This window comes from Lampetra planeri, chromosome 35, assembly GCF_965212315.1.
Source record: "Lampetra planeri chromosome 35, kcLamPlan1.2.h2, whole genome shotgun sequence".
Lineage (NCBI taxonomy): Eukaryota > Metazoa > Chordata > Hyperoartia > Petromyzontiformes > Petromyzontidae > Lampetra > Lampetra planeri.
Window position 1 is genome coordinate 6,973,562 of NC_136141.1, and position 15,671 is coordinate 6,989,232.

Here is a 15,671-nt window from a genome sequence, read left to right on the forward strand (position 1 = left end):
TTGTTGCTGATGCTGAAACTAAAACGGCACAATTCAAACTGGATTAAATTTTGCTTGTACACCTGGCCGCACATTTTCCATTCGGCATGCAATGAAAATAAAAATGCTTTTTTTGGACAAAAATATTCAGTTTTTAAGGTCCGTTCATATATCAACTCTGTAAAAAAAGAGAGCTATTTGGAAATGGAAAGGTTGCTGCAACATATTGTTTCCTTTACGTTTCTTGAATAGAATTAGTTTATTTCCAAAGAACTGTACTACTATTTAGAGTCGTCAATGTGTCATCAATCAGGACCGCCTCGGTCGTAAACATTACAGCGGTATTATTTACACGGCGGTTTAATGTTTTCGAAAACATTACAATTTTACGTTGTAGGTGTACAAATATGCCGGGCGGCTATTAATCGCTAATTGTTAGTAACCGTTTCTTAAAGAAACCAGTGTTTCGTTAATAGCGTGAAAGCAGCTGCTTTAAAAAAAATAACATACACGGGGACTTTTCTTTACATTTTTAAGATTTCTTTGCAGTGTAAACAGAGGATTGGGTGTCCACGCAGTGGCCTCTCTCCTCTCGCCAGCGATCCAATTTACACCGGAGAAGAGTCGAAAGTTCATTTCCTGACAGCTGCCCTGACAACTTGTGCAGGAAACGACCAGCGCGTCGTCTCGCGGATGTCCACATACCTGACCTGACAACAAGAGTGGGCCGCTTGTGCTGACCTCGTTCTGCTACCTACGTGGACACCCGTCCGCCCTGCTGTCGGTTCCACTTGGAAGTCCACCGTGTAGGCAGCGAGGGTGATTTCGACCATACTTCACCGCGCTCGTCACTCAAGGCGGGCAGCAGCGCGGGACAATGATTGTTTTTTTATTTTTACACGCTTTTATTTAACCCAATCTGTTGTTGTTGTCGTATTCTCAAATCTTGTAACTCAATTTTAACCCACTTCCCAATGTGGTATCGACTGCAAACTTGGTATACTTACGTCATACTGATGACAATACAGTACTATATTCTATCATTAAAATAAAAAATATATTTTTAAACCATCTTTGTTGTATGTTATGTTTCGCCTTGGGTCTACGGTAATTGTCCACGCTCAACTGACGTTGGCTGTAAATGACGACGTTATGGCAAGCTTCGGGGCCACTTCCTGGAGTCGTGGAGTTCTGCAATTACGAGTACGATACATTTCATTAAAGCGTGTTTTAAAAAAAGTTTTTTAATATTACTTATTTTTGCTGCACTGCCCTCTGCTGCCCCACAACGCCGATTGCACTCTTGCTATGTGCATGGTGGTGATCGCCCTCCCCCCTCATCTGAGCAACTAATGCAGGCTCGGCCCAGCTTAGCTGCTGGTATCTTGCAAAGATTGGGCCCATTTGCCGGTGATTTGGCCACGTGCCCTCTTGTTCCATCCTTGCCATATTGCACTTCTCAAAACATACGGAGGTGCTGCCCACACCGCCCGACTTGATGTTGACGATTTTACATTTCTCCTCCCCCCACCCCCCGTGGGATCTGGAAAGCCGAGTCTAGTTTTGATGTGATGATGTTTATCGTGACAGGCACAGCACTTGCATGGCGTAACAAATGCGCTGTGCTAACAATGCACGGCTGTTGTAACCACAGTCCCAATGACAACTTTTGGAATTTTCTGAGCAAGCTCATGTGGCGTAGCTCTCGATGAGTTATACTTTGTTGTTGTTTATAAATGATAAAACTTTGATTCGCATTCCTTTGTCAATCCACTGCTGAATGTTGGCCTCCAAATTTGCACGTGCAATGGAGGAGGAGGCCCATTGCCTAAAACGTCGCCTATTGCATCCGTTTTACTTTTAAGGCCACGGCGTCATCGACGGATGTGTCAAGATGTATACTTATCATTATTTGTGACTGTGCATCAATTCCATCGCAGCAGCAGCAGCGGCATCACCATCACCTAAATCATCGGTACCGTTCACATGTCTCGTTTGTTTTCGTTGCATTGCATTGAGGTGGCTTCTTCCACCCGGGCCACAGACTGAGTCCTTGAACTTCATACAGTGGGCAGTACAGTGCTGCATGCTGTTGTTCCCTGCAGAATCGCCTGCATTCCAATGCGGTCCACTCCGCTGCTGCCTCTATATAAATACTCTACATATTTTTAACCCCGTTTCTCAGAGACTCTTCAGAGAGAGAGAGTGAGGGAGAGACACGGGTGGGCGGGGAGTAGGAACTTTTCTTCTTTGGCGCCGGGATATATATACATATTTTGGAGGGGGTGGTGGTGTGCAAAAGGCTTTTTCAACAAGGCGACAACGTGTTGATAGCCGCACGCCAACTCTTTAACAGCTGCGCTTGCGAGCGATGCATTTAAAAATGACAAAACGCGGACACATTCACAGTGCCGAGCGCGCCTGCGTAGTCGGCATGGTGGAGTATAGCCAAACGATGCCCGTGATTTAAAACGCCGTGGGAGAGGGCTTCATCTGGCAGTGGGGTCGACGAAGGGCTGATTTTGATTGGTTTATTAGGTTTTGTTTTTATTTTGAGGCACCGCGATGGCGAGACGTTAACTACCTCGCCTGGTGTACAGGAGGTCGTGGGTTCGATCCTGACCCTGACGCCTGCTGTACATTTGGAGTTTTGCGTGTCTCTCATGATCACGGTGGCAAGGAGATGTTAACTACCTCGCCTGGTGAACAGGAGGTTGTCGGTTCGATCCTGACCCTGACGCCTGCTGTACATTTGGAGTTTGCGTGTTCCTGCCCGTGGTCGTGTGGATTTTTCTCCGGGTCCTCCGGTTTTTCCCTCCACATTTAGAAACACGCGTTTAAGAGTATTTGGGCTGCTGTACATTTCCACGTGATGAGCCACTTCGTCGAGCTATCATTTGTGAAATCCAGATCGCTTCTAAAAAAAGCTATACAGCTCAGTGGCTGGTAAAATAAACAAAAATAGTAAAAAAATAGTTTGATTTTGGCACAGGTAAACCCCATTTGGCAATAAATGCTCATATCCGATGGGGATCCGGTTACACCATAGCAACCTGGTCACAGCAACAATAAAACATGAAAAAAACAATCCAAAAGCAACGGTGTACAAAGTCACGTTCCGAATGGCAAGGTCGTGCATCAACACGGTATACCCCCAAAAACAAAATGCATGGCGATGACTTTAGCTTGCATTCGATCTACTATATGAATGTTATCAGATTGTTAGATTCACTTGAATGTGAATGCAATGCACATGCAGGATGTATTGTATTTAAATTTTCCAAATATGTTTCGTGTTTTATTCTTTAAAACAACTTTGTTGCATACAGTCGTCCCTTGGTTACCGATATTAATTGGTTCCACGAAAACCATCGTTAATTGAAACTATCGTTAATGTAGGGAATATATGTTAAAGGCTTAATTTGTTCCAATATAATCAGAAGTTGACCTTTTTCACCCTAAAAACGTTGAAAAGCTACAAGCCACTTGCCTTCAAAACGCTCATAAAAGAGCGAGTCGCCGATTGGCTGAGGTCTGCCGAGTCCACTTAGGAGCGCTCTGATTGGCCGAAATTGGCGGCCCGCGTGATATCGTAATACATCGTTAATCGAAAATGTATCACTAACAAAAACAATTGGGGCCCCATTGGGAGGCAGATCGTGAATCAAAACGTCGTTCATCGATGGCATCGTAAACCGAGGGACGACTGTACTGCTAGAAATGTAAAAAAAAGTGTGAATTTTCCTTGCAAATTTTTGGAAGCGAGTTGGCTTTCCATAAACGCATTACATTGTCATGTGAACTTCTGTATACATTCCTGGAAGTTGTATAAATATACTACAGTGTTATTTTAAAGTTGTATATATACTACAGTGTTATTTTAAAGAAACCGATTTTCCATACGCGTTTTATTTTGACGAATGCAAGATACATTTTACTGTCTCAAAAAACACAGAACTGCCACGGAATTTGCTCAGACAAGCCTGGGTGGTGCACATTCATTGGTGGCCCTGAATCAGTGGTGGTAATTCCACATTCCTATGGTGGGGACCAGTCTATCCATAGGAGAAATACTGTTGACTTCCCACACCGCAGTATAATTTTTTCTTACCCTTGCTGCATGATGGGCTAAGGCATTACCCAATTAGGATTTGAACTCAAAGCGAAACACAATTCCAACCTAAACCACCTAACGGTACATCGATACAAAATACGCAAATTCACACCTCCATTTACCACGGTTGGCCATGTACGGTGTGAAAGAAGTTTGACATACATGCATACGAGTTGTCACATTTTCGAGTTATTTATATCATTAATTGCATTTAAGATTAACGGCTGACATTATTGAGGTGGACTGGCAAAGTACAGAATTACACAAACATCACAAGTGTGAAGCATTGTGGTATTATTCTGAAGACACACAGCAGAGGCAATGTTGTTTCGTGGGAAATATGGAACATATCGCACTCTCAACTTTTGTATCCTGTCCTCGTGATAAAAAGAAAGTTAGGTAATTGTTAATAACTGTTAAAAGTGCCAAAACAAACTAAACTAAAACTATTTGTTTTATTTTACAAGATAAGGCCCAATGAGCTATATACTGTAGCGCTTTTTCAGAAGCTACCTGGCCACAAATGATAGCTCAACAAAGTTGCTTATCACGTGACATTTTATAGCAGTTAAAAACTCTAAACGCATGTTGATGAATGTGGAGAGAAAAAACTAGAGGACCCGGAAAAAAAAACACGCGACCACGGGGGAGAACATGCAAACTCCAAATTACAGGCATCAGGGCCAGGATCGAACCCACGACCTCCTGCATTCCAGACGAGGTAGTTAACATCTCGCCATCATGGCACCCCCAAACCACGTAACAAAACAATTTCTCACATCACACTGGTTAAGTTCCCTTACAATAACAGTGGAAGTCGGATGGAGTGGTGGCGCAGTGGTGAACGCACCTTGTTGCGACTCTATAAACCTCAGTTTGATTCCCCGCTACAGCTGACATTAATGGCGAGTGATATTTTAAGTGGTCCTGGAATCACACCACTTCAGCAGGCCGCACTGACCAGCGTGGTGAAGCATGGTGTCAAACAACACTGCGTGGAGAGGCCTTCATCGAGTCGTGGATTGGCAAAGGGTTGTAAACTCCACTTCTCTCTGTGAGCCGTGTCCTTTGTCAAAGACGCCGGCGATCATGGCCTTCCTTCCATTCAGCTCTGTCCATGATATTTACTCAAGAACTTGGAATTAGACGTTCCCAGTTGCATCCGATTATTCAAATTGCTCATGAAACTTAATTGGCTGCCTTTCATGGCGTCTTGTACAGTAACACCCCAATTTACACCTCACCACTGTACGCACTCAACTTATTGACACCAAATCCTGTTGTACGTACACGGTACACCTTACCATAACGTACTCGAGATTTACAAACTTTACCATTAAGCACCTCAATGTTTTTACGTTCCATGGCGAACATTCAGATGCCAGATGTCTTGAGGCGCCCAAGTGTTAGCATCCCTGACTGGCTACGGTCTCTCTCACATGTTCATATTTGTGTTCCCCACACAAATATAAACATTATTCCTTAAATCAAATGCTTTGATTCTAGATTTGAAGTTTTCGTGACTGCAAGGATTCATACTCTTTAGTTTTTTCGGTAAAGTCACGTAGGTACAAAAATTTAATAAATGAAAACAACTCAATTCAATCACGACGTTTCTGGCACAACACAAGCGTTAATTTAAGTACTTTGGATGTACGTTCCGGTTTTTGGGAACACATCTTGGGCGTAAACCAGGGGTATGCCTGTACCTATAATTGTCGCAGTCAAAATGCATTTATATTCAATCTCTTGTTTATTCCATGAAATCTACCTGTGCCTTTCTCTAGTTATGCTTACTAGATATATTTTTTGTAGCAGTTGCCTGTAATACATTTGTAATGCGAGCAAGGATTGAGGGGGGCGGAGTCTGGGTCACGTGAGGAGAAGGAGGAGTTAGGGTCACGTGAGGGAGAGGATTTAGGGGGAGAACCGGAAGGGATCGGGGAGTTGAGACGGAGTGGAAACGGGAGGAGGCCACGCTGGGCAGTGACGAGAGGGTGGCGCGATTGCCACGTGTTGGGAGGCCACGGCACCGTCGGCCATCGTTGTCCGGGCGAGGCTAGCCAGGAGCGAGGAGCGGAGCAGCGGTGTGGCTGCAGAGCGGGGCAGCGGTGTGGCTGCCGAGCGGAGCAGCGGTGTGGCTGCGGAGTGCTCGACGGAGGAGACGCGGGGCTTAGCGAGGACGCTGTAGGAGCGAGATTGACACGAACCCAAATAAAGGACAACGGAGATCTACACTGTGAAAGAGTCCTTTATTACACATTTATATCACTCTCATAATCTGTCCATGGGTCTGCACATAATTCTTCAGTATTTCTTGAGTCAAGAGACAACCGGTTACCGGTCCGTCATTATTTTTTTGTATATTTGGTCTGTGCTAATTACATAACGCACATGCTTATGCACCATCTAGGCCACTACTTAACCATTTTGTCAAATGTTTCTCATGGGAGACTCTTGCCCAGGATCACCTCAGATGTCTATTTCAAGGATCCAAACATTTTGAAATTCAACAGCAGAAACAGGAAGAGGAAGAGGCAAACACCCCACTGCAGCCCCCCCCCCCCCCCCCCCCCGACTTACTAACGCAGTTCCACCCACACCACTCTCTCTGGACATGCGTGCCCAAGCTCCGGCAGAATCAGTCGATCCCAGATTGGTCTCTTCAGCCATTTTCGGACCCACAGATAATCCAACTTTCCTCTGGAAGACAATCATCCTCGATTGCGAGGGATAGCCGATGATAATGATGTCCAATGCACGAATTCAGTGCATATATCTTCGTAACAACATTAAACGTTTAGCATTGAAAGAATACTGATCTGACAATACCATTGGTTCCATTCTTAAGTTCTGAATCTATCTGCAAAGAAAATCAATAAATGACTGGCAGGTTGCTCAATAAACATTCGACGATTTCTTTATTTGACTGGCTTTGTGCTACTTTTTTGCGCTGGCAGATATGAGAAGAAGCAGATTACGCAGTGGTGATTTGATGGATTGTCACAAATCGGGGGTCGTAATTCCAGGAACTGGTAACGCTTGTTTGTTTGTTTGTTTCCACTGTTATGAATGTAGCGGCCTCCAATTGACAGCAGGGGTTATATTAACCCATTACATCTAAAGAATATAAAGTGGGCGCCACGGTGGCGAGATGTTAACTCGCTCACCTGGTTTTCAGGAGGTCATGGGTTTGATCCTGACCCTGACGCTTGTATATTTGGAGTTTGCATGTTTTACCCGTGGTCGTGTGGATTTTTCTCTGGGTCCTCCGGTTTTTCCTCCACATTTATAATCAACATGCGTTTAGAGTATTTCGCTGCTATACATGTCCACATGACAAGCATCTTCGTTGCGCTATCGTTCATGGCCATGCCGCTTCTGAAAAAGAACATTATAGCTCAGTAAGCCTTAGTAGGTAAAAAAAATGTTTTAGTTTATTTACATCTTCAAATAACAGACTCCGACATGTACAATTCGATATGCTGACTTGCAAGCACGCATCGCGAGTGACCGTATCGATTTTCAATCGATGGACTGGTGCATCGGTGAACCTCTAGATGTAGTTCTGTGGGACACCATCTGTGGTGTGATGGACGTCCAGTCATAGTGCTGGTGGTTTGTGGCCAAAGATAAGACCCCACGGTGGCCAAACTTTGAGACTAAGCGTCTGGTTACAACCCTTAGTGGTATTTACATAAAATTTTCAATCGTCATTGTAATCCCTTGTAAACCAAAAAAAAAATCATAATTGAAACGCTGACGTTAAAGTATTGAGGTTTGTGTGTTTTGTTTGGCGTTTCAAGAATCCATTTCACCGGCCTGGCAAAGTTTTGCTCCGTGAAGGTCTTTGCAACTCCATTAAAATAAACATCTCTTGGCCGTTCAGTTCACTCGTTCTTGTGGTCACCCTTCAGATGTGTGCCACTTGAAAGGCTTCCATCCATGATGCCGGTGGCCTCCAGCTTACAACAAACTCACTGCGGTGGCCACACCTCGAGCCGAAGCCACGTGCGACGCCCGTGTCACCGTGGATCGATGACTCAGTTGAGTGCCGTGAGTGTCGAGGGAACGCTGCATGGGAAAGGACGCCCGGCCTGGCCTGGAGCAGAACAGGATGGGGGTGCTGCTCACGTACATGTTCACGGAGCCTCCTCTCCGCGCGACCTCCGAGGACGATGCAAAGCCATCGTGCCCGGACCTCACGCTGCCACGACTGGGGCACGGGATGGAAATGCTGTCGGTTCTGAACGTCGACACCGACTCCGAGTCCACGTCCGCGCGAGTCCGTTCGACCGGTGGCCCGCAGCCGGCTCCGACTTTGGACGTAACGTCCTCGATCCCAGACCTCCACCGATCCCTCACGGCGCACCCAAGCGATTGTGAATTTTGCTCGGCGCCTGCAGACGTGCGGTGCTGTTGCTGCTGCTCCTTGCTTTGGTGCTGCGCTTTGCTCGGGCGGACGTGGCGGAGCCTGGGCTTCCCCTGCGACGAGAGCGCGTGCTGGCCCGGGGCATCCCCCAATTTGCTGAGCCTTTGCCGATCCTCCTCGATGAAGCGACGGACGGCCGGGGAGACGTACGTCGGGTACGGGAGCCACCCGCACGACTTGGGGATGAAGCTCGCTGGCATGCCCACGTTCGCTGGGTGGGAGCGGGCCACTGAATCGGAGCAGTCAGCAAAGAACTTTACAACAAAAACCATGGCATTTCACCGATGTGTTGTGATGCATTTGCGATGCGTCCGATGTTTTGCTCCACGCGCTGCAAGCTTCAGCAAATTAACATGAAGCTCCCAGCAATGTGGAGTGAAGCGTCGGACATCATGCCGAATAGCACGCGCTGCAACGTGACCGTATATCCCGTGGAGTAGCGCGCTTGGCGTGTGCCTTGGTAGAGACGCCCAGTCCAATTGTACCCCTCGCTTCATTGCCCGGCACCTGAGCCTCGGTGCAGTTGGACTGCCTGCACCATCAACAGCTTGTACCACTGGATACATCCCACGTGTGCCAATTGTGGAACCACGTACGAGGGTATATATGTACGAGAGTAAACGGAACATGCCAATTCGTTACTAGGGGCCGTCCATAAATGACGTCACGCACCTACGGGGGGGGGGGGGGGTCAGACATTTGTGACGATTTGTGACGAGGGGGGGGGGGTTTGAGAAATGTGACGTCACATCGAAATGCGCAACTTTAAATAAATATAGACAACATGTTCTGCTTAATTAAATAGACTTTTTAATACATGTTTTCTCCTACAACATCAGAGTGCAGCTACACATTAAGTACGCACTACAATGACAATAGTTTAAAGCGATTTGAAGCATGTTTTATTTTTTTTGGGGGGGGGCAGAGCTTTGTCACGTCATATTTGAGAGGGGGGGGCTGACTTTTTGTGACGCCCTGTGACGATGGAGGGGGGGGGGTCGAAAATCGTCCAAAATCGCGTGACGTCATTTATGGACGGCCACTTAATCAAAGTCCGTTGTTATGACAAAAAGTGCGTGTCTAACGGCCACATTTGCGCGGCATATTACTCACCCGTCCTCATGCCGCGGCACCGTTGGGACTATTACTCACGGTGGCCGATGCATTGTTTGTCACGGAAACAGGACAATGTGCTCGAAACGCAAATCTGCGGTAGAATTTCTCGTGAGAGATGAAGATTGGGTGGCCGTGCCCCTCGAGGGACTCCCCACCTCCCGCCCCCACCCAACCCATCCACTGCGTTGTGTGAAAGCAACGTCAGAGGCTTTGCGGGTCCACGCGATTCAAGGATGGCAAGAGAGATATCGCTGATAGAATTCTTCGGTGTGACGGACCAAAGAAGGGCAGGCACAGCAGCAGAAGGCGACCGATCAAACCGGAAGCTCTACCGCGGTGAGATTTTCAAGTCGGCGTCGCAATAGACAAAGGGCTCACATAGCCTCGGTCATAATCTGACGAGGTGATCATGCCGAAAGCAGTTTTGTTTGTTAAGTGTAATCTGTGACCACCGTGTGACTTTTCACGTATACTTCGGGAACATCCCTCATACCAGTGAGGCAAGGCCATAGCCATGGAGTCAACATTGGGGGGGACCAAATCTTCCAGGGTGTCTGGAGGCCCCAAAAATATCGAAATTTCAAAACGAATTTCCTGCCTAAAATATAAAAAAATCACTAACACATGGGATGGACTTTGTATTTATTTTTTACAATTTCTAATAGTGTATTGCAGAGATTAGGGATTAATAAAGTACAACCATAACCACAATCATATAAACAGAAATATACGTATTGATTTATATAAAGACAAGTCTATATCATTAGACCTCCTTTGCCAGTACCAAAATATAATAATAGGGTTTTTCGAATTTTTTCTGGCAACAAAACTGAAACCTTTTTACAAGGAATCATGTCTGCATTAACCACAATACTTGTGGTCAGAATGCAAACAAAAACATACTCTGATAATATATGCATTGTCCTTGAAACTGATTGGTCCACACCAGAGACGGCTTTCTGTTGAGTTTCGTCTCAAACGGTGTTAGACCAGAGGACGCCAAAAGGGCAATGCATATATTATCAGAGTGTTTTTTGTTTGCATTTTGACCACAAGTATTGTGGTTAATGCACACATGATTCTGTTGCCAGAAAAAAGGGGAAAACCCCTATTATTACAAGTCTAGATATTGTGGCCAAGGTTTAGCAAATTGTGTTTTTTTTATTTACATAGCATAGCATTTATATATTATAATTACGGCCTTGCAGTGAGGCAAATGTGCAGCCCTGCAATTGCTTTGCTCACCCACGCCACTGCTGGTGGAAGGGTCTCCACTATGAATGTACGTATAAATGTTGAACTTCATTTGCACCGTACACAGCCAATCGTGAAACTCAGAGGTGCCGGAGCTCAAGACAGCTCATTGTTGAACATTCATTCGTGAGGTAGGAGGGGAAAAAAAGAATTGTTTTCCCAACTCGATTGAGTGTGGGATCGCACTCATGTCCTCATTACAGCCCTGAGCCAGTGGTTGAAATTCCACATTCATATGGCAGGGCCAGTCCTTCAAATGACAAGCACTTTTATACTTCCCCCGCCAGGTGGTGCATATTTTGTTCAGGCCAGAGAGAGAGAGAGATGTCCCGAATCAAACCTCCCTGTCCAGGATTTGAACTTGTAACCTTCCGATCGCGAATCGCAACACCCTGCCATTGATGCCGTGCCCGGCCAAGCCATGGTCCAACATTACGTGATGAGAAATAAAAATGAGAACGCGCGTGCACATTTCAATGTAGGCGCATTCGAAGGCCTGCCGTGGGATCATGGAAACTAATGAGAGAGGCCCGTTGCTTATCACAATTAACTTGGAAAGGAACACCTGGACTCAGCTTCGTATGAACGGCGAGAGAGTGACGCGTAATAGGGAGCGGATGAGCGTGCGAGCTTATGAGCCCGGAGCGTGCGATCGTCCGAGCAGATGAGCCCGGAGCGTGCAATCGTCCGAATGGATGAGCCCGGAGCGTGCAATCGTCCGAGTTGATGAGCCCGGAACGTGCGATCGTCCGAGTGGATGAGCCCGGAGCGTGCGATCGTCCGAATGGATGAGCCCGGAGCGTGCGATCGTCCGAATGGATGAGCCCGGAGCGTACGATCGTCCGAGTGGATGAGCCCGGAGCGTACGATCGTCCGAGTGGATGAGCCCAGAGTGTGCCATCCGAGTGGATGAGCCCGGAGCGTCACGGTCGTTCGAGTGGATGAGCCCGGAGCGTGCGAGCGGCGTTATATTGCAGAGGGGGGGGGGGCCTTACCTGGGATAACGCTGTGCAGCTGCTCGCCTTGGCGCCAGGCTGTTGGCACGGCAGTAAGGCTTTCAAAAACATCCCCGTGTGTCGGTTCCAGCAGTTCTCTAAGAAATGAGTTCATTTTCCTCGGGGACCAAAGAAACAAACTGAAATAAAAAAAATATCCTTAAAAAAACAGGTAAGAAGAAACGTATCTCTCTCCTTCTCACCTCTATCTCTCTCCTCTTTCACAGCTCAACGAAGTCCGTCACATTAAAACGTCGCGACGCCTCTGCTTGAAGTGGGGATGGTGGGGGGGGAACTACTCCCACACGCGGAACAACGAGCCCGTGGTGAGGGGGGGGAGGCTTTTGTTAATCTCTAAAACGTTGCACGCGACCTGTTGTTCAAACATCGGGCTTCGTAACCATGAGCTCGGCGCGTCGCGCGGCTCTGCTTCCAAATTGATAAAGCAACCTTTGATTGCGAGACCCCGCAGACACGGCCAGCACTCGAGGAGCCGAACGCGAAAAATTTTCGAAACGTCGTGGGTTTTTTGCTTTTATTATTTTCAATTTATTTAGATTTTTTTTTGTATTCGTTTTATTTTCTATCTACGTGACTTTACCGAAAGAACAATGAATAAGGATTTTCGTGTCAACCATAGACAATTCAGGAGGGGGCACACAAAGACAAAGACCCCCCGTATAGGCTGCACAGACTGTTGGGGCAAGTGCTGTTCGAGTGTTGCGCGCCTATGAAGGCCGGCACAACACACGAGGGGGTTGTTTGGTGGGCAACACCACGCCCGACCGCCTTTGCCTCCCCCAGTGGCGATGTTTACTACACACCGCACCGGGTGCTCATTTGACGTCGAGTCGACCTAGGGGAGAGGCCCATGACCGGTTCGGATAATCACCACCGGCGTTGAGCGTGAGCAGAGCGCTAACCACTACGCCACCGCTCCCCCCGCACCCACAGACACGCACGCGGCCCCGCTTTGAAGTCAACTCTTGATTGTTCGAACGCACACAACAGCAACAACACACGATTGCAGTTGTTACGGAGATATCCCCAAAGCAATTTACGTGGGGGGCATGGGTGGTTGCCGACTTGATCGGCCCCGTAATTGAATGATCACACGGTGCACAGCGGTGAGTGCAGTGCGCTCGGCTAACCGGCGACCTATAAAGTCGGCTTCGACCCGAGTTGGATTTCCTGTGCCGCTGCCAACGGCCGATCCGCACCGCACACCTTGCTTCTTCATCTCGTTTTCGAATCGATTGACGAAGTTCTTAGGGGCCGTCCATAAATGACGTCACGCAATTTTGGACGATTTTTGACCTCCCCCCCCCCCCCCTTCGTTACACGGCGTCACAAAAAGTCAGACCCCCCCTCAAATATGACGTCACAAAGCTCTGCCCCCCCCTAAAAAATATAAAACATGCTTCAAATCGCTTTAAACTATTGTCATTGTAGTGCGTCACAAATGTCTGACACCCCCCCTAGGTGCGTGACGTCTTTTATGGACTGTCCCCTTAGCCCGCCCGCTCGTGTCACGAACTTCCAGAATTGATACGGGTTGGCCCAGATGTCTTGTGACCCGCAATTAAATGGGCGTCACGGTGGTGAGAAGTGAGGTAGCCCCCCCCACGCCCCGCCTGGTATAGAGAGGAAGGTCGTGGATTCCATCCTGACCCCTGACGCCTGATATATATATGGAGTTTGCGTGTCTCTCTCCGTGGTTTGTGTGGATTTTTCTCCGGGTCCTCTGGTTTTTTTCGCTCAATATATATAATCAACATGACGCGTTTAGAGTGGAGCTATCATTTGTGGCCAGGTCGCTTCTAGCTTAGTGGGTCCTTACTTGGTAAAATAAAAAATATATACTTTTATAGTTTTTTTATTGACCCCTAACATTGTATCTTAATTTTGGAGCTTTCGTGACTGCAGGAATTATTCTTTGGTTCTTTCGGTAAAGTCACGTATAAAGATAAAATAATAAATTAAATAATAGCATACGACGTTTCGATTGCAACACAAGCAATCATCATAACATTGTTTTACCCTTTGCATGTTCATTTTTGTTTTAAATACGCCTTATTTTCTTGTTTGTTGAAGTTTTAGATAATTAAATGGGGGATCACAAGACATCTGGACCATCCTTTACAACGATGTACTTTGAATTTACTGCAAAAAAAAGACATGTCAAGAAACGTGGTTGGTGTCATCGTGTATTGTCGATAGTGTAGCGGTTAGCGCGCTGCGCTACGAACCCGGCGATTTGGATTCAATTCCCGCTTACGGCCAACACCAGTAGTGACGATTATCTGAACCGGTCCTGGGCCTCCCCTAGGTCGACTCAGCCTCAAATGGCTACCTGGTGCGGTGTGTAAACATCGCCACCGGGGAGACAAAGGCGCTCGGGCATAGTGTTGCCCATCCACCCCCTCGTGTACCGTTCCGGCCTTCATAGGTGCTCGCTAACAGCACTTGCCCGTATACAGTCTGTCAAGGCTATACGGGGATCTTTGTCAATTACCCACACACTTCTCAGTTTGGATAACACATAGCAGTCGACAGCGGAGGCAAGCAGAGTCAAAGGAGTCGGAAGAGTCAGTGATAGATATTCACCATCATCATTTATAGGCAAGGCCGAGAGCATTGCAGATGATGGTCCAGGTGTCTTGTGACCCCTAATGAATTTGCATATAAAAAATTGCATGTTTTTTTTTAAGAATTGAAGGGGTGTCACAAGACATCTGAACTCGAATTAAGCACCGCTGTGGCCTGCACTCTGCGAAGCTGGGCTGAAGTACTGTACATGGTGGTCCAGATGTCATGTGACCCTCCCCCTCCCCCCCAAAAAAAATAATTCCTGCTTTGAAACAAATTATTTGGTGCTGCGCAAACCACAATTAACACGTCAAACAACACCGTGGAGCGCACCGCCATGCATCGCTATTGACATCATCGGAGCGTGCACCAGTTCACAGGGTGTGCATCGGTTGTTTCACTATGACCAGGCTCTCTAATCGTCGCTGAAATTCCACAAATGGCCGAGAACGAAGCCAGAGGGGAAGAGGCAGTTAGATGTGGGGAGGAGGGGGGTCCACATTTGCATGCCACGGATCACATTTCACCTGCTCCCAAAGCACCGCCGAGCAAAACAAGCCCGCACTTGTCAAGCCCACGGCAGAAATGCCATCGCGACCTCACGGCGAGCCCTGCGAACGCAAAGCCTCTCCCCATCCCACCCAATGTGCCCGATTCTCACCCAAAATCGACGATCATCCGCACGCGGAGGGCGCTGTGGACCCCCCCCCCCTGCTCAGGACCCGAGTGATGTGAAGCGATTACATGCGGCCAGTCCCTAAGCCCCAGACCAGGGAATTATCTTCACTTACTAGAACCGCCATGAGTTGGGGGTAACTTTAGCGGTTCCAGTTTATTTGATGTGGCCGGTACCGGTGAAATTGTGTGATATGAACGGCACCATTGAATTATCTACTCGGATTAGCCACGCCAATTAACGGGGACTAACTGAAGTTAGCCCATTTCTGATTTTGCCCATTAACTAATACACAAATAATCGGTTGAAAGAAAACAAAACGTCGATTTTTGCATGATCTGACCCACGTGTCGCACACTCTAGAAGGAATGCCGATCGGCGAGTTTATGCATCGTTCAGCACCTAACGAGTTTCCATTTTTCACCCCTTTTGACCGTGACCCAATGCACATTTCCCTGTTGGTGTGAATCACCCTATGGGGGGGGGTTGCTTAACGTTACGTATACTCAGGCAGCA

General features: G+C 47.3%; 1 protein-coding gene across 1 annotated transcript; it reads right to left on the reverse strand.

Moving 5' to 3' along the window:
- Positions 1-7,512: 7,512 nt before the first annotated feature.
- Positions 7,513-12,164, reverse strand: LOC144730351 (uncharacterized). Its single transcript, XM_078611109.1, has 2 exons — positions 11,891-12,164; positions 7,513-8,754 (listed from the first exon to the last, which is right to left on the reverse strand). The coding sequence occupies exons 1-2, from the start codon at positions 12,003-12,005 to the stop codon at positions 8,060-8,062; spliced, it is 810 nt and encodes a 269-aa protein (XP_078467235.1). The 5' UTR covers positions 12,006-12,164; the 3' UTR covers positions 7,513-8,059.
- Between the last annotated feature and the right edge of the window lie 3,507 nt (positions 12,165-15,671).

Coding starts and splice junctions, on each gene's coding strand:
- LOC144730351 (XM_078611109.1), bottom strand. CDS start 12,005: ATGAACTCATTTCTTAGAGAACTGCTGGAACCGACACACGGGGATGTT. Junction 8,755..11,890: donor GCTGCACAGCGTTATCCCAG/GTAAGGCCCCCC, acceptor GCTCCGATTCAG/TGGCCCGCTCCCACCCAGCG.